The 23,817-nt window shown below is 39.7% G+C and overlaps 1 protein-coding gene across 1 annotated transcript in view; it reads left to right on the forward strand.

Annotated features, from left to right (window-relative positions):
* The window catches only part of NUP133 (nucleoporin 133), a 58,707-nt gene that overhangs the window by 5,025 nt on the left and 29,865 nt on the right, over positions 1-23,817 (forward strand). The window contains exons 3-14 of the mRNA XM_043596353.1: positions 434-537; positions 1,881-1,988; positions 3,509-3,643; positions 4,769-4,939; positions 6,576-6,731; positions 7,031-7,101; positions 13,394-13,541; positions 15,343-15,490; positions 16,642-16,799; positions 20,374-20,465; positions 22,076-22,239; positions 23,498-23,592. Coding sequence (XP_043452288.1) covers positions 434-537; positions 1,881-1,988; positions 3,509-3,643; positions 4,769-4,939; positions 6,576-6,731; positions 7,031-7,101; positions 13,394-13,541; positions 15,343-15,490; positions 16,642-16,799; positions 20,374-20,465; positions 22,076-22,239; positions 23,498-23,592 — 1,550 coding nt within the window. The remainder of the gene's footprint in view (positions 1-433; positions 538-1,880; positions 1,989-3,508; positions 3,644-4,768; positions 4,940-6,575; positions 6,732-7,030; positions 7,102-13,393; positions 13,542-15,342; positions 15,491-16,641; positions 16,800-20,373; positions 20,466-22,075; positions 22,240-23,497; positions 23,593-23,817) is intronic.

Consider the following 23,817-nt stretch of genomic DNA (forward strand, 5'->3'; position numbering starts at 1 on the left):
TATATATTTAATGAGAGAGATTATTATTTGCATTTCTGTACCAAAATAAAATTATGAATGTTACTAAATATTGTAGAAAGTAAGATACTTGTTTATGGCCAATATTAAAAGATAGTAAACCTAAGGCCAAAATATACCTTTGCCTTCAGATACATTTCTTAAAGTGGTTATCAAAGTTAAATGGCTCTCTTGTTTTGGATATTAATAACTCTAACTCTTGAATTACTCAAGGGCATTTTTTTGATATGAATGAATCTTTTTTATCTGTGGTAATTACTTTTTTTTTTTTAATAAAGAATGTATCCATAAAGAAGATCTTGGTATAAGGAATTTTAACAGTTTTTCTTTTCTGTTTCTTTTTTTGTTGTTGTTATAGTTTTTCTTACTCATTCTTTGAGGTTAAATATGTAAGTTATGTACTTTTTTTTTTTAGTTGATGATCAGCTGACTGTTCACATAGATGAAGGTGGATGGGCTTGTCTGGTCTGCAAAGAGAAACTCATTATTTGGAAGATTGCTCTGTCACCTATTACTAAGGTAATGGCTCTTGAGAGAGCTAGAAGGAGAAGAGGAAATGATTACCAGTTGGCTCTTAATTTTTACTCTAAATTTTTAGAGTTGTTGGAGGACACAATCTGAATTTACTCATTAGATTTGCATTTTCGTAGTGGTATGAATTGCAGAGCATACATTCACATTTTTATGTTGGGAAAAAAAGTTTCTCCCCTTTCATAATTTTAAATAGGATCCATGTTATTAAAATTTTTAGTGAGTGTTATGAATGCCATACCAGTCTGCCTAATGAAATTTAAGAATAAATGCTGCCCACATTAGCTAATGAACTGAGCTTATTTCTTTTTTTAATTTTTTTCTTTTGAGAGAGAGAGTGAGGGAGAATCTTAAGCAGGCTCCATGCTGAGTGTGGAGCTCAATCCCACGTGATTGATGCTGGGCTCAATCCCATGACCCTGGTGTCATGATCTGCGCTGATATCAAGAGTCGGATGCCTAACCGACTGAGCCCTGCAGGCGCCCCTGAGGTTATATATTTCTAAGATAGGACTATGATTCACTGAATCTACTAAATGGTGTTTAATGGGAAAAAAATGATACCAATTTTAGCAGTTGCTAGTTTAACTTTCAGTTGTCGGTTTCTCACATGGGGTTATCATTTGCATTTCTGGGAACTTATCCTCAGCAACCTATTTTCCTGTCTGTTCCAGATGAGGCATACTCTCTTGCAACCACTCACTGGTCACTGTTACTGGGCCATTGTTCTGTTGGACCTGGGGATTCTTGCTTACTTAAACTCTTCATGTCTGCTGGCCTCTGTACTTCTGCCTAGAAGATAGTATTTGTAGTTAAGAGCATAGGTGAGGGAAAGTTCTGGGGGCCATGAAGAGTCAGCAGAAGGAGCCTAATAATTTGGCTGAGGCTAAGAAATATTTTCTAGACACCTTGGTATAATTAATTGCTCTGTAGTCATGCTGATTTTAGATGTCAAATAAATCAAGACTAGACTGGGAAAATTCCATGGGAAGCCTACATACTTCTTTAAGGGAAGTATGACTTCTCTTAAGTCTTGCAGAGTTTTTTTAGTCTAGAAAGATACTGGGCTAGTTGATGTTCAGAGTTTGGTGTAGCTCTTAAGTTTTTCTGATTCTATATCTCTTAAAATATTTTGCTTTAAAATGACTGAAGGGCCTGACGAAAACCTGATCAAAAAGATGTGAGAAAAAAGTACGTTTGTAGAATGGTATTTCCAGCAATGACTCAGATTCTGAAATGTACAGGGAAGGGAAATCGTGAAGTCGGGGTGCATATGCAAAGAATCGGATTTGATGTGAAAGATTTTTTTGTTTGTTTGGGTTTTTTCTTTAGTTATCTGTTTGCAAAGAGCTTCAGCTGCCACCAAGTGACTTCCACTGGAGTGCTGACTTGGTGGCTCTCTCTTATTCTGCTACCTCAGGTGAAGCACATTCTACTCAGGTAGGTGACTTAAATGCTTGATGTGTGTGTGTGTGTGTGTGTGTGTGTGTGTATTTTTTTTTTTTAATTTAAATAAGGGAAGTTGTAACATTGGAGGAATTATCCAATCAACATTATCCAAGTTGATTCAGTGACATAACTGTAAAGCTACAGGAATCAAGATACTAGTATTGGCAAAGAGGTAGACACCTAAGGGCAACTGAACAGAATAGAGAGTGCAGATACAGATCAACAAAGAGGTGTCCCTTTGGTCTTTAACAGAGCTGCAGTAGCAATTCAGTGAAGTCAGGGTAGTCTTTGCAGTAAATGGTGCTGGGACCATTGGACATCCTTATGCAAAAAACAAAACAAAAAAACACCTCATACCGTACACAAAGGTTAACTCAAAATGGATCATAGGTCTAGATGTAAAATGTTTAGAAGAAAACAGGAGAAAATCATCATGACGTGGCGTTAGACAAAGAGTTTTGGGAAATTACCGAAAGCGTGATTCATAAAAGAAAAAGATAAGTCGGACTTCATCAAAATTAGAAACTTGGTGTCAGAGACACTGACAAGAAAATGAAGAAACAAGCTACAGACTGGGAGAGAATCTTTCCAAGTTATATGTCCAACAGAGGACTTATATCTAGAATGTAAAACAAACTCTGAAAGTTTAATAAGAAAACAAACAACCCAATTTAAGAACAGGGCACAGGACTTGAACAGACACTTTATCAAAGAGGATGTAAGGATGTCACAGAGATGTTCACGTCATTAGTCATTAGAGAAATGCAAATCAAAACTAGAGTGAGGTATCACAGTACTACCTATTACAGTGGCTGAAATACAAAGTACTTGAACTGGCAAGTGCTGACAAGGATGTAGAGCAACTGGAAATTACTGGAAATTACTGGAAACTGTAAAAATGTTACAGTATTCATATCACATTATTTATGATAGCCAAAGGTGGGAACAACCCAAATGTCCTTTAGCGAGTGAATGAATAAACGAATGGTTTCATCCATAGAATGGAATAGTACTCAGCAGTAAAAAGGAATGAACTCTTGATACAAGTGACAACCTGGATGTATCTCAGAGACATGCTGAGTGAGATCAACTAGTGCTTAAAGGCTACATTCTGTATGGTTTCATTTGCTGGACATTCTCAGAAAGATGAAACTATGATGATGGAAGTAGTGGTTGCCAGGGTTAGGATAGGGGAAAGGTCTGATCATAAAGGGATAAGATAGCACTAGGGAGTTTTGGGTGTTAATGGAACTGTGCTGTATTCTTATTGTGGTGGTAGTTACATGGATCTTTGCGTGTGTTAAAATTTATAGAACTGCACAACAAAAGGAAAAGAAAGTCGATTTTATAGTGTGATAATTTTTAAAATACAAAAAAAGAGGTGGTTTTTTCCCCCTAATTTCTATTAAATAATAAATTGCCCTGTTTTCTTTTTATCAGTGTCACCAAATTGCTAGCTTTAGGGTCCTTCTTTTTACGGTGATTGCTGAGTGTTATGATCTTGTTTCAAGGCTGTGGCTGTCATGGTTGCCACCAGAGAAGGATCCATCCGCTATTGGCCAAGCCTTGCCAGTGAAGACATCTACACAGAGACCTTCGTGGATTTAGGAGGTGATAAGACTTACAGTTTCCTAACAGCAGTGCAGGTATACAATAGATATTCTTTTATATGTATTGGAAAGCTGTAATTTGACTTGGAAGTGAGATGTGAACAACTAAAAATACAGGGTTTTGAATAGACCATACAGGCCAGAGAGGAATTCAGGAGCCAAGAGAAGAATGTAAGAGTCTAGGATTTGAACAGTTGGACAAAGGAAAGCCCTTCTCCTAGGACTCTGAAATACCAGTATCGGATAGTAGCCAGCGGTATTCATTTCTTTCAGAAATATTTTCTTTTTTTTTTTTTTTCCCAGCGTTTTTTATTTTTTTTATTTTTATTTATTTTTTTTATTTTTGGGACAGAGAGAGACAGAGCATGAACGGGGGAGGGGCAGAGAGAGAGGGAGACACAGAATCGGAAACAGGCTCCAGGCTCTGAGCCATCAGCCCAGAGCCCGTCGAACCCACGGACCTCGAGATCGTGACCTGGCTGAAGTCGGATGCTTAACCGACTGCGCCACCCAGGCGCCCCTTTCAGAGATATTTTCTGATGGTGACTTTGAAGCCCTTAGACGTTATGAAGTCTGGTTTGCTAAAATACACTCTGTAGGTCGACCAAAGAATAAAATGTGGTACTTGATTTGTTGAACCTGTAATGTGATGAACCTGTAATTTAAAAACCAGAATTCAGGGGCGCCTGGGTGGCGCAGTCGGTTAAGCGTCCGACTTCAGCCAGGTCACGATCTCGCGGTCTGTGAGTTCGAGCCCCGCATCGGGCTCTGGGCTGATGGCTCAGAGGCTGGAGCCTGTTTCCGATTCTGTGTCCCCTCTCTCTCTGCCCCTCCCCCGTTCATGCTCTGTCTCTCTCTGTCCCAAAAATAAATAAAAACGTTGAAAAAAAAAAAAAATTAAAAAAAAAAAAAAACCCAGAATTCAGACACTCAATGAAAAAAACAGAATTGCAACTCAAGGTTTCCTATGTAGAATTAGTAGTATTATGTGAATGGATTCATAAGTAAATCATTTTAATAAAGTTTTCTTTTTTTATTCTTTTAAATCTGTTTTAAGGGAGATGCTAGATCATTTATCTCTGTATCAAAGCATTTTTTGTTAATGTTCTTCATCTTAGTTATAGAAGCTTACTTAACGAATTTCACAATATTTGTTCATAGGGAGAAAGTTTTATTTTGTCCTCATCGGGAAGCCAGCTGATTCGACTGATACCTGAAAGTTTAGGAAAGATTCATCAACATATCTTGCCTCAAGGACAAGGCATGCTTTCAGGAATTGGTCGGAAGGTTTCTTCTCTTTTGGGAATTTTATCTCCAAGTACTGATCTCATCGTAAGTTGATGAAATGACGTTTTATGAGCCTGTTTCTTCATGAAATCATTAAGTTGGAAGTTTCCTATGAAGTTGATATTGCCTCCGTATGAACACTAGTGTATATGAAATAAAACCTTTGATCTTTTCAATGATGCATATTTATTGTGATCAAATGAGATGCCATACTAACCCTCTCACACTGTGTAACTGTAATATTCTTAAATAAGTCATACGGATTCTTTTGAATCTTCGAATTAAAACTGTTTTGTAAAATTATAAATGTGCTTAAGGACCAGTTTTGCTTTTTAGACTTAACCAAAAGTGTGTTCACTCCCATTACTGCAGCTGTTTGTGTGGATGACTCAAATCTGGGTCTGCTGGTTGGGCTTGTGCCTCAGGCTCTGGACTAGTGAAGGGAGGCGGATGGGAGCTCACATTTATGGAGTATGTACCCTCTGCTGGGTGCTCTGTATTTGTTATCTCAAGTAACAATTACAATCACCTATGAGGTAGAGAGCTTTCTCCCCAGTTTGCCAATGAGAATACGGCCTCAGGGATGTCATGTAAACTGCCTGAGGTTATGGAACGACTCCGTGCCCAGGCACGTTAGAATGAAAAGCACATTTTCTTTCTACTGTGCTCTTTCCTTCTAATTTCAGGTTGCTCTCATCATCTGCTTTCTTGATGCTCTTTGAACCTAAAACCTGACCTGTCTGAAAACAAATGGCCCATATTCCTTTTTCTCTCCCATTTTCTACACCAAAAGTGTATATAAAACTTACTTCTCTTTTGACCTGTTTATTTCTGTCCATGACCCTGTTTTTTCAGTGACCCAGGTATAAACCTTGATTGTGTGTGTGTGTGTGTCTCTGTCTCCTTCTTACTTACCAGATACTGTAGATTTGATTTCTGTCATGTCTCATTTTCATCCCTGTCTTCTGCTTCCATTGTTATGCCCTAATCTATACTCTTGCTAAATTTCCCCTAAGCTCTTGGTGCCAGTTCCGTTCACTCACCGTCAGCCTCCTTACCCATTAGTGGCCAGAATCATGGTGACAAGAGAAACGGAGAAAATTAGGGCTTCAGCTCAAAACAGTTGTGTGCCCACCTTAAAAAAAAAACACGTCTGTACTTCATAACCAAGTGTATACTTGAAAAGGCAAAATAATCTGCCTACATGTAACTAACTATACACATCCCTGCCACATTCACTTTCCTGTAACACAGCTCTTGAGTTCAAAAGCCATTGAGAATATCTCCCTTGCTTACTAGGTTTACAAACTCATATTCCCGACTCTCTGCCATGTGTCCCTCATGTTTCATTTGAGCATTATTTCTACTTGTAACATTGAGCATTATTTCCAATGTAACAGGACTACTGGTTGCTCTTTGAAAGACCTTATAACTTTCCTAACTCCCAACTGTGCTCTTTGTGGGCTGTCTGCTTTTATATTTCTGCCTATGAAAATCTGACCTGGCTTTCAAGGTCCATTTTAGGATCACTCCTTTCTTTGAATCCTAAATGAAGAATTCTGCTAAGATTACTAATAGAATACTCACAAAATATATAAAATTTAGATTTCAGAAAAATAGTTCATTAACATCAGAACTAAAAAAAATCTATAAACTTAACCTTTTTCTTCTCTCCATACAGCTTTCAAGTGTCCTTTGGGATAGAGACAGAACAAGTTTTTATAGCCTGACAAGTTCAAACATCAGTAAATGGGAATTAGATGATTCTTCAGAAAAACAAGCACATAGTTGGGATATAAACAGAGCTCTGAAGGAAAACATTACTGATGCTATTTGGGTAAGGAACAATAATATTCATTTCTGTAATTCACATTTATGGTTATATGAGAATGCTAGTTTCTCTCATTATTTAGATGACATTGCAATGCACTGTTTTTAGCCATCAGATAAACAGAGAGGGCGCATTCAATCTCTAGAAATGGTGGAACTCACTGATTTACCTAATAATTTTTAAAATGCATCCATTATTTTTATTTATTTAATAACTATTTGAACCGTTTAGTAGGTGCTGGGAATACAAAGTTGAAAAGAAATCCTCACACTCCAGGAACTTACGTTATTGATGTTTTCACGTAGGGATCCGAGAGTAACTACGAAGCTATTAAAGAAGGGGTCAACATTCGGTATTTGGATTTGAAGCAGAACTGGTAAGCAGTTAGTTTGTCTCATAAAGAATATAGATCGTTGTTTGGGAAAATAATGTTTATTATAAAATGATGAGCAGTCTTGCTATCTGTTCTTCTAATGCTAATCCTTTCATACTGTTATACCTCACTCAATGATTTTATGTTCTTTATCTAGAGATGCTGGTTCATTTGACAAATGTAGGCAGTTCTCAGCCTTCAGCTGTGTGTTCTTATATTACTTGCCTGCCCTAGTTCAAGACTCATCTTTCCTGCTCTCATGGCTGGAGCTTCTCTTTCTTCGTGCTAAGAAATGCCCTCCCTGCTGCTGTGGGTGCTCCGTGCTGTCCTCCTTCTCTTCTCAGTGGAGATACCGGGCATACTTGTCCACATCTTTTGCTTTAGTAAGCCTGTGTTTGTGGCTGTATTGGAGAAAGGAAGGTGGGGTGAGGTTTTGTCTTGGCAATACACGTTAGAACTCAGAGTTTATAGTCCCAGTGAATTTCCTCTTAGAAACAAGGCTCTAAGTGGTGCTTAAGATCCCAGGTTAGTCTGATAAAGTTAATATATCCTGTCTTACTTAGTTTTAATACCAAAGGTCATATGGAACTTAAAAATCATTCGTAACATGGCTTCCATGAGAAAGTTCGTAATCAGTGCCCAATGTGTGACTTGGAATCCTTCAAAACACAACTTACCAGAAGTTAAGGGCAGTTTTTATGTGTTTTAGGGTAATTTAATTTAGTAGAACAAATTCTTATTTCTTGGAAGGATATTATAGTTTTGCTGTATAATTTTTCTCTCTCAGGCTCTTGAGAATGTCAGTAAGATCCTTCTTTATAGTTTCTGAAAACCTTATATAAACTATCAAAGAGGTATAGACAATAGTATATACTGAATTCTCATGTATGGTTTAATTAAATATAGTTTATCTGTTTTCCTTTATCTTTACCAGACTTTCAGAGATTTAGAACTGCTGGTAGGACACAACCCACGTGGGCATACGATGCAGACATTTTTCCACATACACTTCTCAGAATGGAGATGTGGGCTGAAAACAGAAAAGAGAAACATACTTAGGAATTGCTGTACTGGGCCAAACCCCAAGCTCCTTTCCCCCATTTTTGTCATGCTAACAAGATGCTTGTGGGGTTTGCAAGACACGGCTCTTGTTCTCCTTCTGGACCCTCTAGTGATCCATATGGAGTATCCGTGTCTGCATATGTTTCTTCATGTAAGAATAGTGTTTGTTGAGGCACCTGGGTGGCTCAGTCGGTTAAGTGTCTGACTTCGGCTCAGGTCATGATCTCACGGTTTGTGAGTTCGAGCCCCCTGTCGGGCTTTGTGCTGACAGCTCAGAGCCTGGAGCCTGCTTCGGATTCTGTGTCTCCCTCTCACAGCCCCTCCCCCGCTCACGCTCGCTCTCTTTTTCTCTCTCAAAAATAAATAAAAACATCAAAAAAACTTAAAAAAAAAAAAAAAAAGAATAGTGTTTGCCTTCCCAATGCTTATGGATGCTCCTTGATCTGTTGCTCATTTTGGCCAGGTTTGCAACCAAGGCTTATATTTTCAGTGAGCAGGCTTATAAGTTCTTTTACTAGATTATTACTGACACAACTCAGATTTATTTTATTTTATTTCATTTTATATTTTTTAAGCTAATTTATTTTTGAGAGAGAGGCACACGTCGGGGAGGAGCAGAGAGAGAGGGAGACACAGAATCTGAAACAGGCTCCAGGCTCTGAGCTGTCAGCACAGAGCCCAGTGCGGGGCTCAAACTCACAAACCATGAGATCATGACCTGAGCCGAAGTCAGACCCTTAACTGATTGAGCCACCTAGGCTCCCCTCAGATAGCTTCATTTCATTTCATTTCATTTCATTCCATTCCATTCCATTCCATTCCATTCATTTTAATTTTTTTTTTAATGTTTATCTTTGAGAGAGAGAGAGAAAGAGTGCGAGTGGGAGAGTAGCAGAGAGAAGGAGACACAGAATCAAAGCAGGCTCCAGGCCCTGAGCTGTCAGCCCAGAGCCCAACGTGGGGCTCAAACTCATGAACCAAACCACAAGATCATGATTTCAGCCAAAGTCGGACGCTTAACTGACTGAGCCACCCAGGCGCCCCTCAGATAGCTTCATTCTAGATATGAAGTTGGATTTTTTAAATCATAAATGTATTATATATATACTCACATAAAAATTTGTTACATTTTTACTGGTTTGCAAAATTTTCATTATCTATTGTTCTGTCATCTCTACTACCTAAAACAGCTTCATGTTTTTTAGAATGTGACAGTGTTTTTCTAAAGATGTCAAACCTGGCCTAGCACCACTCTCTAAGGAATTCTGTTAGATGTGTCTCCATGACTCGGAGGGCGCTCCTTATCACCCAATGATGTAGTCTTTATTTTATTTTTATTTATTTATTTTTTAATGTTAATTTTTAGAGAGAAGGAGAGGTGGAGAGAGAGGGAGAGAGAGAATCCCAAGCAGGTTCCACACTGTCAGTGCAGAGCCCAACATGGGGCTCGAACTCACGAACTGTGAGATCATGACATGAGCAGAAACCAAGAGTTTGACACTTAACTGACTGAACCACTGAGGTGCCCTGATGCAGTCTTTAAAGTAACTTCAACGTAGAGTCTTATCATCGGTGTAACCAACTGTACCTCCGTCCTTGGTATTTTTAAGACTGCATTCTCCAGGAGCTCGCTCGGTTCCTTTTTCGTGTTGTGTTTTGGCAATACTTTTCATCTCTGTGACTTGTTTATTGTATAACTGAAAGTTTGTACTTCTTAGCCCGCTTTATTTCACCCATTCCCTCACCCACCCCTCTTCTGGGGAGTCTTCCTTTGTTTTTGTTCATTTGTTTTGTTTTTAAGATTCCACATGGAAGTGAAATTGTATGGTATTTGTCTTTCTGTGTCTGACTTATTTCACTTAGCATGATACCCTCTAGTTCCATTCATGTTGTCACAGATGGCAGGATCTCATTCTTTTTTATGGCTGGGTAATATTCCGTCTTCTTTATCCATTCATTTGTTAATGGGCACTGGGGTTGATTCCATATCTCAGCTGTTGTAAACAATGCTGAATTAAACATAGGGGTGGGGCGCCTAGGTGGCTCAGTCAGTTAAGCATCTGACTTTGGCTTAGGTCATGATCTCACGGTTCGTGGGTTCGAGCCCCACATCGGGCTCACTGCTGTCAGCACAGAGCCCGCTTCAGATCCTTTGTCCTCCTTTCTCTCTGCCCCTCCCCTGCTTGCTCTCTCTCTCTCTCTCTCTCTCTGTCTCAAAATAAAATAAACATAGGGGTGCATATATTTTTTGAATTAGGGTTTCGTTTTGTTTGGATAAATACGCAATAGTGGAATTATTGGATCATATAGTATTTCAATTTTTAATTTTTCAGGAAACTTCTATACTATTTTCCATAGTGGCTGCACCAGGTTTGCATTCCCACCAACAGAGTTTGAGGGCTCCTTTTTCTCCACATCCTCACCAACACTTGTTAATGCTTGTCTTTTTGATTTTAGCCATTCTGATAGGTGTAAGGTGTTATCTCATTGTGGTTTTGATATGCATTTCCCTGATGATTACTAATGTTGAGCATCTTTTTATATGGCTGTTGGCCATCTGTATGTCTTCTTTGGAAAAATGTCTATTCAGGGGCACTTGGGTGGCTCAGTTGGTTAAGCATCCAACTTTGGCTCACGTCATGATTTCATGGTTCGTGGGTTCGAGCCCTGTGTTGGGCTCTGTGCTGAAAGCTTGGAGCCTAGAGCCTGCTTCGGATTCTGTGTCTCCCTCTCTCTCTGCCTCTCTCCCTCCCACACTGTGTCTTCCTCAAAAATAAATAATAAACATTTAAAAAAATGTCTATTCAGGCCCTCTACCCATTTTTAAATTGGGTTTTTGGGTTTTTGGTGTTGAGTTGTATGTCTCCACATATTTTAGGTATTGACCCTTTATCCGATATATTATTTGCAAAATTCCATTCAGTGAGTTGCCTTTTGGTTTTGTTGATCATTTCTTTTATCATGCAAAAGCTTTTTATTTTGTTGTAGCCTCAATAACTTTATTTTGCTTTTGTTTCCCTTCCCTGAAGAGGCATACTCATAAATATGTTGCTAAAGCTGCTGCCCTAGAGATTACTGCCTGTGTTTTCTTTTAGGAGTTTTATGATTTCAGGTCTCACATTTGGGTCATCCATTAGTTCCTTCTTCTATTAGTAACATTCTTCTATGTCCTGTATTAGCTCTCCAGGTCATTGCCCGTATGTTACAAATTTGGACCAATATTTTTAGATTTCTTTCAAGAGTCCAAGTAGAAGTGATAAAGGTTCAGGAATTGGGTGAAGAAAACAGTGGAAAAGGAGTAAGAGCCACGTTAGGACTGCTTGGTTTGGAGTGGTGTGTCACTGAGTCCCTGGCCCCCACTTGCTTGGTTTTTTCGTTTGGTTCCCCACCCCTCTCCCCACCCTCTGTTTCTTGTTTTTAGTTGTCAGTAGAGGGCGCTTACCACCCTGTTAATGTTTCTGAGACTTGAATGGAAGTGGCTAATAATTAACACTACTCAAAGTTCCGGAGGGGTTAAGGGTAGAGACCATTTAATTCTTTTTGAGGGCAACAATTTTGATAGACTTGAGAGGAACATAGAAGCTTTAAGAGAGAAAAAGGTTTGTCTTCACATGGAGATTTCTGTAACTATTAAAAACAAAATGTTCTTCTGGACCAAAGTAAACTTCAAAGAACAGATTAGGTCAGGGTTTGGCAACCTTTTCTGTGAAGGGCCCCAGACTGGCTATTTTAGGCTTTGGGGGCCATTGTGGCCTTCACTGCAATTATTGTACTCAATCAGTGATAGCACAAAAGCATCCGTGGACAGTTTAGAAATAGGTGGACCTGGCTGTATTCCAGTTAAACTTCATTTATAAAAACTCACTTGGGGGGCGCCTGGGTGGCGCAGTCGGTTAAGCGTCCGACTTCAGCCAGGTCACGATCTCGCGGTCCGGGAGTTCGAGCCCCGCGTCAGGCTCTGGGCTGATGGCTCGGAGCCTGGAGCCTGTTTCCGATTCTGTGTCTCCTTCTCTCTCTGCCCCTCCCCCGTTCATGCTCTGTCTCTCTCTGTCCCCAAAATAAATAAAAACGCTGGGGAAAAGAAAAATTTAAAAAAAACAAAAACAAAAACAAAAACAAAAAAAAAACTCACTTGGGGGCGCCTGGGTGGTGCAGTCGGTTAAGCGTCCGACTTCAGCCAGGTCACGATCTCGCGGTCCGGGAGTTCGAGCCCCGCGTCAGGCTCTGGGCTGATGGCTCGGAGCCTGGAGCCTGTTTCCGATTCTGTGTCTCCCTCTCTCTCTGCCCCTCCCCCGTTCATGCTCTGTCTCTCTCTGTCCCAAAAATAAATAAATGTTGAAAAAAAAAAAAAAAAAACTCGGGCACAGTGAGGCTTGAGGGTTATGCTTTGCCAACCTCTGAATTTGATGATTTGATATTTTTTTTAATTTTTTTGTAATGTTTATTTTTGAGAGAGAGAGAGAGACAGCGTAAGCGGGGCAGGGGCAGAAAGAGAGGGAGACACAGAATCCGAAGCAGGCTCCAGGCTCTGAGCTGTCAGCACAAAGCCCGACACAGGGCTCGAACTCAAAGACCGCGAGATCATGACCTGAGCTGAAGTCGGACGCTTAACCAACTGACCCACCCAGATGCCCCAATTTGATGTTTTTTTAAGTCAGATTTATTGAGCTTATTTTATATACAGTAAAATTCACCCATTTTAGTGTATAATTCAATGAGTTTGACAAATGCACACTCATTTGGGATACAATGAAGAAGAGGAGTAGTTCCGTCACCCCAAAAATTCCTTCGTGCCCCTTTGTAATCAACCCCTCCTCTTCTTTCAGCCCCTGGCAACTATTGATGTGTTTTCAGTCCCTGGAGTTTTACCTTTTTCAGAATGCCATATAAGTGGGATTATATAGTATAGAGCCTTTTGAGACTGGCATAATGCATTTGACATTCATTCAGTAGTTTCTTCCTTTTTACTGCTGAGTAGTGGCGCACTGTGTAGAATTACCAGGGCTCATCAGTTCAGCAGCTGAAGGATCTCGAGCTTCCAGTTTTAGGCAGTTAGGAATAAAGCTGCTCTACCTATTGGCACACAGGTTTTTGTGTGAACTTAAGTTTCTGTTTGTCTTGGGTAAATATCTAGGAGTGGGATTCCCAGGTCATATGGTCAATGTATATTTAACTATATGAGAAGACAAGCTGTTTTCCAAAGAGCTATAGATCTTTCTTTCTCATTGATTAGTGATGGGCTCCTGATTTTGGCAGCTGCATGGCACCCAGCGGACAATCCATGTCTCATCTATTACTCTCTGATAACAGTAGAAGATAATGGCCACCAAATGTCTGATGTAGTAACTGTAGAAGTCACTCAGTATAATCCACCTTTTCAGGTAAGATTTCTATCGTAAATTAAATTACAGATGACAGTAACATCAGGGTAACTCAACTCATTCGAGTTGTTTGTCTTAACCATTGCAGGGTCAAATCTTTTTAGGAGATTGATCTGCGGGGCTTGGAAATATTTAAAAATTTTTTTTTTCAACGTTTATTTATTTTTTGGGACAGAGAGAGACAGAGCATGAACGGGGGAGGGGCAGAGAGAGAGGGAGACACAGAATCGGAAACAGGCTCCAGGCTCTGAGCCATCAGCCCAGAGCCCGACGCGGGGCTCGAACTCCCGGACCGCGAGATCGTGACCTGGCTGAAGTCGGACGGACGCTTAACCGACTGCGCCACCCAGGCGCCCCTGGAAATATTTTTAAATAGCCAGTGTTTAGGCATTGCATTTTATTTGCCATCTTAGATTCGTTCCTTTGCGCAACCTTAGCTAAATGAGAGTGGAAGCAGCTGACAGGAAGCAGTTGTTTAATATTGTAAGTATTGTTTAATAATGATACCTTAACAGGGGTGGCTCAGGTGGTTGAGCATCCGACTTCGGCTCAGGTTCATGGGTTTGAGCCCCGCGTCAGACTCTGTGCTGACAGCTCAGGGCCTGGAGCCTGCTTCAGATTCTGTGTCTCCCTCTCTCTCTCTGCCCCTCCCCCGCTCATGCTGTCTCTCTCTCAAAAATAAAGATTTAAAAAATTTAAAAAAAACAATGATGTCTTAACTGTAAATTCATTTCATTTGACCTTACGTGGTATAGTATCAAATTTTGTTACATTCTTATTCTTAATATGACTGTAACTAAATACTGTAAGGAAATCATTTAATTTGTTCTTTTATTCCAAATAAACCTCATAGTTCTGATTATGCAGGAAAAACATGCTCATTGTTAAGAGTTTTTAGGCAGTGCAAAAGAGGTATAAAGCAAACAATTTCAGAATGAAATCACAGGATACCCCTTTTAATGTTTTATTTATAAAACTACTTCTTTAATAACAGTATATATTTGCTGATTTCATTTAATTAGGTCGTATTTCTATTTTTGCTTCTGACTTTATATATGAACAAATGAACTCTATTTTCTTGTGCTTGATATCTTCACAGTGAAATAAGAACCTAAATGTTTACCGGGGATCATTTATAAAGTATTTGCCAATTCTAAATCAATAATATAATTAATTTTTTTATGTCTTTTTTTTTTTAATGTTTATTTTTGTTTTGGGTTTTTTTTTTTTCATTTTTTAATTAATAAATTATTTTAAATCCAAGTTAGTTAACATATAGTGTAATAATGGCTTCAGTAGATTTTAGTGACCCATCATTTCCATACTACAGCCAGTGCTCATCCCAATGAGTACCCTCCTTAATGGCCAACACCCATTTAGCCCATCCCCCACCCCCCCTCCCCCCCAGCAACCCTCAGTTTATTTTCTGTATTTAAGAGTCTCTTACGGTTTAGTTCCCTCTCTGTTATCTTATTTTTGTTTCTCTTCCCCTATGTTCATCTGTTTTGTTTCTTAAATATTTTATTTCTTTTCTCACATTTGTTATAGGCTTTTAGTTAAAATCACCGTGGAATTATTTTCAAAATTAGCTAATTATTTACAGCTCTACAAATGATTTCTCCAATTGATGTTTGTAAACTTATTTTATAAATCATCCCAAGGGTAGTGTTTAGGTTTTCATAAGGACAGTCTGAATTATTTTATCATTTTTATGAGATAGTAAACAAAAATGTAAAGAACAAAATTATACAAACAAGTATTTCTGTTCTAATTCTCATTAAATATAATCTTTCATTTTCAGTCTGAAGACTTGATTATGTGTCGGCTGATGGTCCCAAACTTTTCAAACCAGACTGCTTATCTGTATACTGAGAGTGCCGTCTATGTGTGCTCCACTGGAACTGGGAAGTTTTCTCTTCCTCGGGAGAAAATTGTCTTTAATACACAAGGTATAGTATCAGCTTTAGAAAGGATGATTAACGACTCATTAGTCATTCCTAGCAGTTTTTATTGTCTTTCCATAAGTGTTATTTTAAGCATGATACCTCCAAGTGTTATTGAGACATTCATTCTGTACGATACCAGTGGTAGCTGAAGTCCTAACCCTACTGAAAAACCAAAAGGGTAGTAAATTCCCAAAGTGTTTTGGGCAAAAAATAGTAACATTTTCTCCAGAAGAAGCCAGGAAGGAAAGAACCAATGGTAAGAGAAGTAATTGCTTATTCCTAGTTATAATAACTTATCCTGAGTTGCTGTTCTTTAAGGAAGTTTGTCCAGATCTCTGGATAAGAAGAATCCCAGGTGCTGGACTCATGCAGGGGGACTAGAATGGGGGCGAGGGGAGCCAGCCAATAGTGGAGGAAAAAAAAAAAAAACAGCCAAGCAGGTAGTCTCATTAGGAATTTTAATCTAAAGAGATTGGGCATAGTGCAAAATCCAAGTTGGGCAGTAAGATGGAACATAGATTTTCTAGTTTAAACACAAGAGCCTTGACTTTGGGTAGGGAGATTGTTATTAAGGCATTGAGCAAGCGTAGACTTTTTTTCCTTCCCCTTTGGCTTACTTAGTAAGTAAAAATACAGGGCACCTAGGTGGCTCAGTCAGTTGAGCATCTGACTCTTGATATTGGCTCAGGTCATGATCTCTCAGTCGTGGCATCGAGCCCTAGATCAGGCTCCACACTTGGTGTGGAGCCCGCCTGGGATTCTCTCTCTCCCTCTGCCCTTTCCCCCTGCTCACTCGCTCGCTCTCTCTCTCAAATAAAGTTTTTAAAAAGCTGAGTTCTAAGTAGGAATATTGTAAAGGAAAAAATTGTTTTTATTATAGCAAAATGATTTTTTGCTTAAGGTGGTAGGTTATATTTATATTTTATTTTTTTAGAGAGAGAGTGTGTGTGCAGGGGAGGGGCAGAGAGAGAGTGAATCTCAAGCAGGCTCTGCACTGTCAGGGCTCAATCCCACACCCCTGGGATCATGACGTGAGCTGAAAACAAGAGTCAGATACTCGACTGAGCCATCCAGGTGCCCCTAGAGTGGTAGATTTTAGAAAACATTTTTGTTTTGTTTTGTTACGTATTTTTGTATATTTTTCTTTCTTTTAGGAGATAGTATTTTAGGAGCTGGTTCCTGTGGTGGTCTTCCTATTCTTTTTTCCAGAAACAGTGGGTTGGTGTCTATTACATCAAGGGAAAATGCATCCGTATTAGCAGAAGACCTTGAAGAATCCCTAGCATCTTCAGTTGCTGGACCCAGCAATGAGGTAATGAAGTTCTATAAGACTTTTTAGTTTTTATTAGAGTGTTCCTTTAAAAAAATTGTTTTAATGTTTATTTTTGAGAGACAGACAGAGTGTGAGCAGGGAAGGGGCAGAGAGAGAGGGAGAGACAGAATCCGAAGCAGGCTCCAGGCTCTGAGCTGTCAGCACAGAGCCAGACGCGGGGCTCAAACTCATGAACCACGAGATCATGACCTGAGCCGAAGTCAGACGCTTAACCGACTGAGCCACCCAGGTGCCCCTAGATATTTCCCACAAATGTTTTAGTTGAACAGTTTAAAAGAGTTGTGATGAAACATAATTCTTTCATCTCCCTCATCTCCTCTGTCCTCCTTTCCAGAAACAACTCCTTTTAGGTCTTTGAGCCGTGTCTTCTGGTGTTTTTTTCCGTATTTCTAAGTAACATCGTATGTTGCTATCTCTTAATTTACCAGTTTTAGACACCTCTTGATTTCCTATTATAGAAGGTAAGGATTTAGGGTAACTTACACTCCTTCCTCTGCCTATATTGTCCCAGTATAAATTTTTTTCCTTTAATGGCAATGTGAATATTTATGGCTCACTGAGTCAAGTAATGTACTGATTACGTTTCCTTCGTTATTCAATTTTATGTGATTCTTGGAGTTTTTAATGGACTAATTTTGTATTTGCTTTCATTCTTTAGTATCTGGCCCATCTTCTAACAGCCTCCAGCGGCGGTTTAAGTGCCTTTCCATATGGTTTTCCCCATAGTCAAATCTCTAGAAGTTCTACGTCTATGATCATCTTGGAATTTTTCTTTTCATGGTCCACAAATCCCCACCAGGATCTGTCCCTGCACCACCCACACAGATTTGCTTTGTGTCCTCTCTGCTCTTTCATCTGCCTTTCCTTCTGGTTTTTCCATCGCCATGCGTTGTAGTCGGAATCACAGATGTTTGGGTGGTTGTGCTTCCTGCTGTTGTGGGATTATTTTGAAAGGGAGAGTGGGATACAAACCACCAGTTTTTTTTTCTGTCTTGAAACACAGAATACCCTGATCTGTAGATTTGTATCATTCTTGTACAGAAGACTAAATTAATATCATGTGGGGCAATTTCCATTTGAATAGAATGTGAAATATATAGACTGTTTCTGTAATTCGAAATTGGAATGACTTGGTAGTTTCAATGGAAAATAACAATTTTTTTGCTTTTATTCTTTTGTAGCCTTGTGGTTTTGTAATACTGCCTTATGTTCTGAAGCTATCTTAGAGCATTCTACTTCTTTAAAATTTTTCTAAATCCCTGTTTAAGCCTGAAATCAACCGTTATTGTTAGTAATATACATTGTGGTGAACTGTGTAAGAGCAAACCTATGAGACGTTGTGTGGCTTATGATGAAACCCCCAGATAGTTTTACTCACAATATAATCCCTGAGTTTTATATATCTTTTTTAAAAAAAAAATTGTATGAGTCGATTCATATTCTTTATTTTTATTTTTATTCCAGGATAGTTAACATAAAGTGTTAAATTAGTTCCAGGTATACAATGTAGTGATTCAGTAATTCTATACATTACTCAGTGCTCCTTATGATAAATGTGCTCTTAATCCCCTTCACCTGTTTTACCGGTCCCCCCACTCACCTCTCCTCTGGTTACCACCAGTTTGTTCTCTGTAGTTGTCAAGTCTATTTTTCACTTTGTCTCTTTTTTTTCTTTGTTCGTTTGTTTTGTTTCCTCCATGTGAGTGAAATCATACGGTATTTGTTTTTCTCTGACTGACTTCATTTAGCATTATACTTCCTAGATCCATCCATGTTGTTGTAAATTGCAAATATTCATTCATTTTTATGGCTGAGTAATATCCCATTGTGTGTGTGTGTGTGTGTGTGTGTGTATACATCTTCTTTATCCATTCATCTGTTGATGGACACTTGGGCTGCTCCCATAATTTGGCTCTTTTAAGTAATGCTGAACTAAACATAGGAGTTCATATACGTTTTTGAATTAGTGTTTTGTATTCTTTTGGTAAATATCCAGTAGTGTGATTGCTGGATTGAAGGGTAGATCTCCAAGTGTGCGTGTGAGTGGGAGAGGGGCACAAGGAGAGGCAGATCTTCAGCAGGCTCCACACCCAGTGCAGAGCCAGACTCAGGGCTCCATCCCACGAACCGTGAGATCACGACCTGAGCCGAAATTGAGAGTCAGACACCTAACTGAGCCACCCAGGCACTCCAGGGTAGTTGTACTTTTAACTTTTTGAGGAATCTCCATACTATTTTCCACAGTGGCTGCACCAGTTTGCATCCCTACCAACAGGGCACAGGGGTCCCTTTTTTGCCCACATTCTTGCCAACACTTGTTGTTTCTTGTTTTTGATTTTAGCCATTCTGACAGGGGTGAGGTTATATCTCAGTGTGGTTTTGATTAGTATTTCTCTGTTGATGAGTGATGTTGAGCATCTTTTCATGCGTCTGTTGGCCATCTGTGTGTCTTTGAAGAAATGTCTGTTCATGTCTTCTCATTTTTTAATTGAGTTGTTTGGTTTTTGGGTGTTATATGAGTTCTTTATGTACTGTGAATAGTAACCCTTTGTCAGATACGTCATTTGCAAATGTCTTCCATTTAGTAGGTTGTCTTTTAGTTTTATTGTTTCATTTGTTGTGCAGAAGCTTTTTGAGTTAGTCCCAATAGTTTATTTTTGCTTTTGTTACCTTGGCCTCAGCGTACATATCTAGAGAAATGTGGATGTCAGAGAAATTACTGCCTGTGCTCTCTTCTAGGATTTTTATTGTTTCAGGTCTCACGTTTAGGTCCTTAATCAAACTTTGAGTTTATTTTTGTGTTTAGTGTAAGAAAGTAGTCCAGTTTCATTCTTTTGCATGTAGCTGTCCAGTTTTCCCATCACCATTTGTTAAAGAGACTTTTTCCCATGCATATTCTTGCCTCCTTTGTCAAAGATAAATTGATCATATAATTGTGCGTTTACTTCTGGGCTGTCTATTCTGTTCCATTGATCTGTGTGCCTGTTGTTGTGCCAGTACCATACTGTTTTGATTACTACAGCTTTGCAATTTTTTTTAAATGTTTATTTTTGAGAGAGAGAGAGAGACAGAGTGTGAGCAGGGGAGGGGCAGAGAGAGAGGGGTGGGGGGGACACAGAATCTGAAGCAGGCTCCAGGCTCCAGGCTTCGAGCTGTCAGCACAGAGCCCGATGCAGGGCTCGAAGCCACGAACTGTGAGATCATGGCCTGAGCTAAAGTCGGACACTCAACCGACTGAGCCACCCAGGCGCCCCTGATCACTACAGCTTTGTAGCATAACTTGATAACTAGGATTGTGATACTTCCAATTTTTTCTTTTCCAAGACTGCTTTGGTTATATATACCATTTTGATAAGATTTTTGTTGACCATTTGGTCCATTTTGTCTTGTTTCAATGTCTTAAGTATATAAACCACTGGTATAAAGTGTATGGTAAACAGTTTGTGCATCTGTGTTGTTGCTGTCATAGGTGGGCCCAGTTTCTAGTCTAAATTCCAATAATTTAGAATATTCTGATACCTTCACCTCTAAATTACAGTTTTTTATTTGACAGAGTATGGTTTTTGAGGCTTCTACAAAGAATGAAACCATAGCCCAGGAAGATAAAACTAAAGTGTTAAAAGCTGCTTTTCTGCAATACTGCAGGTATGAAAAGTTTTTTAAATTATGGCTTAGTTGATGTCTGAGCACACATTTTACTGACGTGCGTTCCTTATTTGTTGACTGGTGAGCAAGTTGGAAGAATGCTGCCACCAAGGAGCAGATGTTTTTCTGAGCTTCGGTGCTTTACCAAACTTACTCTGCACTTGGTAGGCACAAGAGGCTTCCAGCTGGTCTAGGAAAAAACGTGGTGTGACAAAGCCTCTCCGCTTAATGGATAACAACGTGCTGTTAAAAATGGTGATCGTGGGGGGCGCCTGGGTGGCTCAGTCGGCTGAGTGACTTCAGCTCAGGTCACGATCTCGCGGTTTGTGAGTTGGAGCCTCACGTCGGGCTCTGTTCTGACAGCTCAGAGCATGGAGCGTGCTTCGGGTTCTGTGTCTCCCTCTCTCTCTGCCCCTCCCCTGCTCATGCTCTGTCTCTCTCACTCTCAAAACTAAATAAATATTTAGAAAAAAATTTTTTTAAAAAATGGTGATCACGGAAGACCTCTTGCAAACATGTTTTATGTATACTGTGAAGGCAAATAAGTTGCATACAGAGGTTTAGCGATGTTATAAAGAAGTGAGACTTGGCCTATTCATTGAGTTTTGTTCTGTACAAAATCACCCGAGAACTTAGCAGCTTTTTTAACACAGCTCATGATTCTGCAGTCTGGCTGTTCAGGGGTTGGGCTCATGTGGACTCGCTGTCTGTGATCAGCTGCCAGCCACCCAGGCTAGACTTGCCCACATTTAGGGTCTCTGGCTGGTCATGTCTCTGCTCGTGTGCCCTCTCATCATCTAGCAGGCTCTCCCCGCTGGGTGTTCTCCTCCTCCCCGTGGCCTCAGTTCTTTCCTAAGATGCAGACATTCCTGCTCATGGGGGTGAGGTGTGCTCTCTCTGCCACCGTGTGCCCTTCCTCATAGTCCCTCGGCCTCGCTGCTCTTCTTCCTTGACTACAGGCCTCTGCTTATCCGTGTCTTCCTCCGGGAGGTTTTCCCTGCCCCTTGGACGGTTTTGGTTTCCCTTCGGTGTGTTCTGTAGCGCTCCCCTTTCCTTGTCATGGGGTACGTGTGACTGCTTGTTTAACTCTCCGGCTCCTTGTGACACCGTATCCTTTGTGAAACCTTGGAGTGTGTTGTCAGTGTCTTGTCCTTCTGCCTCCAGTCCCTGGTGTGTTGTAAGTATTCGACATATATTTGTTGAACTAATAAATGCATAACAGGTGTCTCTCTCTTATTTATGTTTTTAATGTTTGTTTAGAGAGAGAAAGAGATAGCAAGCGGAGAGGAGGAGAGAGAGGGGGAGACAGAGAATCTCAAGCAGGCTCTGCACTGCCAGGGCAGAGCCAGACGTGGGGCTCAAACTCACGACCCATGAGGCCATGACCTGATCCAAAATCAAGAGTCAGACATATAACCGACAGAGCCAGCCAGGCGCCCCTCGTGTCCCTTTTAAAGAAATGTTGCTAACTTTTAATAATGTTGTTTTAACGTTTTAATAACGTTATTAACTTTGGGCTAAAATACGGGAGTTTCCCAATTAACGTTTATGTGGTGAATTTTGAAAATGTTTGCCTCCTTTAATACTTCCGTGTTCCCGTTTTATTTCAGAAAAGATCTAAGTCATGCTCAAATGATGGTTGATGAGCTCTTTTCCTCCCACTCTGACTTGGATTCCGACTGTGAACTAGACAGAGCTGTTACCCAAATCAGTGTGGACCTGGTGGATGACTACCCGGCCTCAGACCCACGATGGGCTGAGTCTGTCCCTGAGGGTGACAACTTCTACTTTTCGTATTATGAGTGATCTGTTTTGAGAATATTCTGGTTCCTTTTTTAAGCATCTCTTGAAGCATGTCTTTTTTAGTTTTCAAATCAGTTATTTATTATGTTTTAAAAGGTTGTAATCTACCTTATAGTAGATTTTGGAAAAGGCTCAGTTTATTAGGCAAACAGATCTGCCTAATAAAAACTGAAGGAATATTGGAGCAAATCTTGCTTGTTCTACCTGAAGCAGATTAGCCCTACTTAGCTTCCTCTCACATTTTATTTCTAAAAAATTGGTAGCATAGGTAAGCATTTGGCATCTGTGTGTGTGTGTATGTGTATATATATGTATATACGTGTATACATATATACATGTATATGTATATTTTGTATACATATATATTTTTTATATATATGTATATATTTTTTAAAGTTTATTCATTTATTTTGAAAGAGCGTGCGCAAGCAGGACAGGAGCAGAGAGAGAGAGAATTCCGAGCAGGCTTCACTCTGTCAGTGCAGAGCCTGATGCGGGGCTCAGACTCACAAACTGCCAGATCGTGACCTGACCTGACCTGAAGTTGGACACTTAACCGACTGAGCCACGCAGGTGCCCCTTTGACACCTGCTTGTTAGCCCCCAGATTAAATGATAATTCTGGCATAATCACTGTATTTGCCTAATAGAAGGTATACATTTTCCTAAGAGCTGCATTGAGCAAATCTCAGTGTATAGGAGTGGGCGTGTCTTGACATTCGGCCCAGGGTTTTCCTCCCTGCCCTGGGGGACTGTCCCTCTTAGACTTCTACTGCAGCGTCCCAGCAAAACTGTCCAAACCTCCATTTCTCTCCCTTATTTCTTACTTAGCAAGTTTGCTAAGCCTTATTAGAGGTTTAGGAAGGAAACGTCAGTGCTTACCTTTTTTCTTTGACTTTATTTTGATCTGTCCAGCTTAGAATGATGTCAATGATTAAGCTATTGTTAGCTTAATGTTTTTGTGTTTTGAATAAATACACTATGAAATGTATCAAACTCCCAAAATTTCCCTCTAAATTTTTTAAATTCTTGGGTAATGTTACAAATGATTGCATTGAAAGGTTGGTGGTTTCCTTTTGTATAGATTTTTTTTTTTTTGGTTTTATTTTGTATAGATTTTTTTGTATAGATTTTGTATAAGTTTATTTTGTATAGATTTTATTTTAATAGCAGTAGTTATTGTAAACCCAGTATATTATGTGTTTAAATTTTGTTATTGTGTTTCAACAGAAGCACCTGGGTTTAGCAATACATCGCTGATTATTCTTCACCAGCTAGAAGACAAAATGAAAGCCCATTCTTTCCTTATGGACTTTATTCACCAAGTAAGCATCTAGTCGCTGTGAACAGGGATGGCCAGGACCCTGTGTCTTTTGTCAGCTCTAAGGCAATGGGAGATCCTTGCTTATTGTGAGATGTTTCATTGGGTGGGGACATGACCAGTGTTCTCATTTTCTTTGCTGACTTAAAATTAAGTAATTCCAGGGCTGGTGGGGGTGACGGGGGCGAGGTATTCAAGTATAAATAGTGCATTGAAAACAGGGTGAAAA

The sequence above is a fragment of the Prionailurus bengalensis genome, chromosome D2 (genome assembly GCF_016509475.1).
Source record: "Prionailurus bengalensis isolate Pbe53 chromosome D2, Fcat_Pben_1.1_paternal_pri, whole genome shotgun sequence".
Lineage (NCBI taxonomy): Eukaryota > Metazoa > Chordata > Mammalia > Carnivora > Felidae > Prionailurus > Prionailurus bengalensis.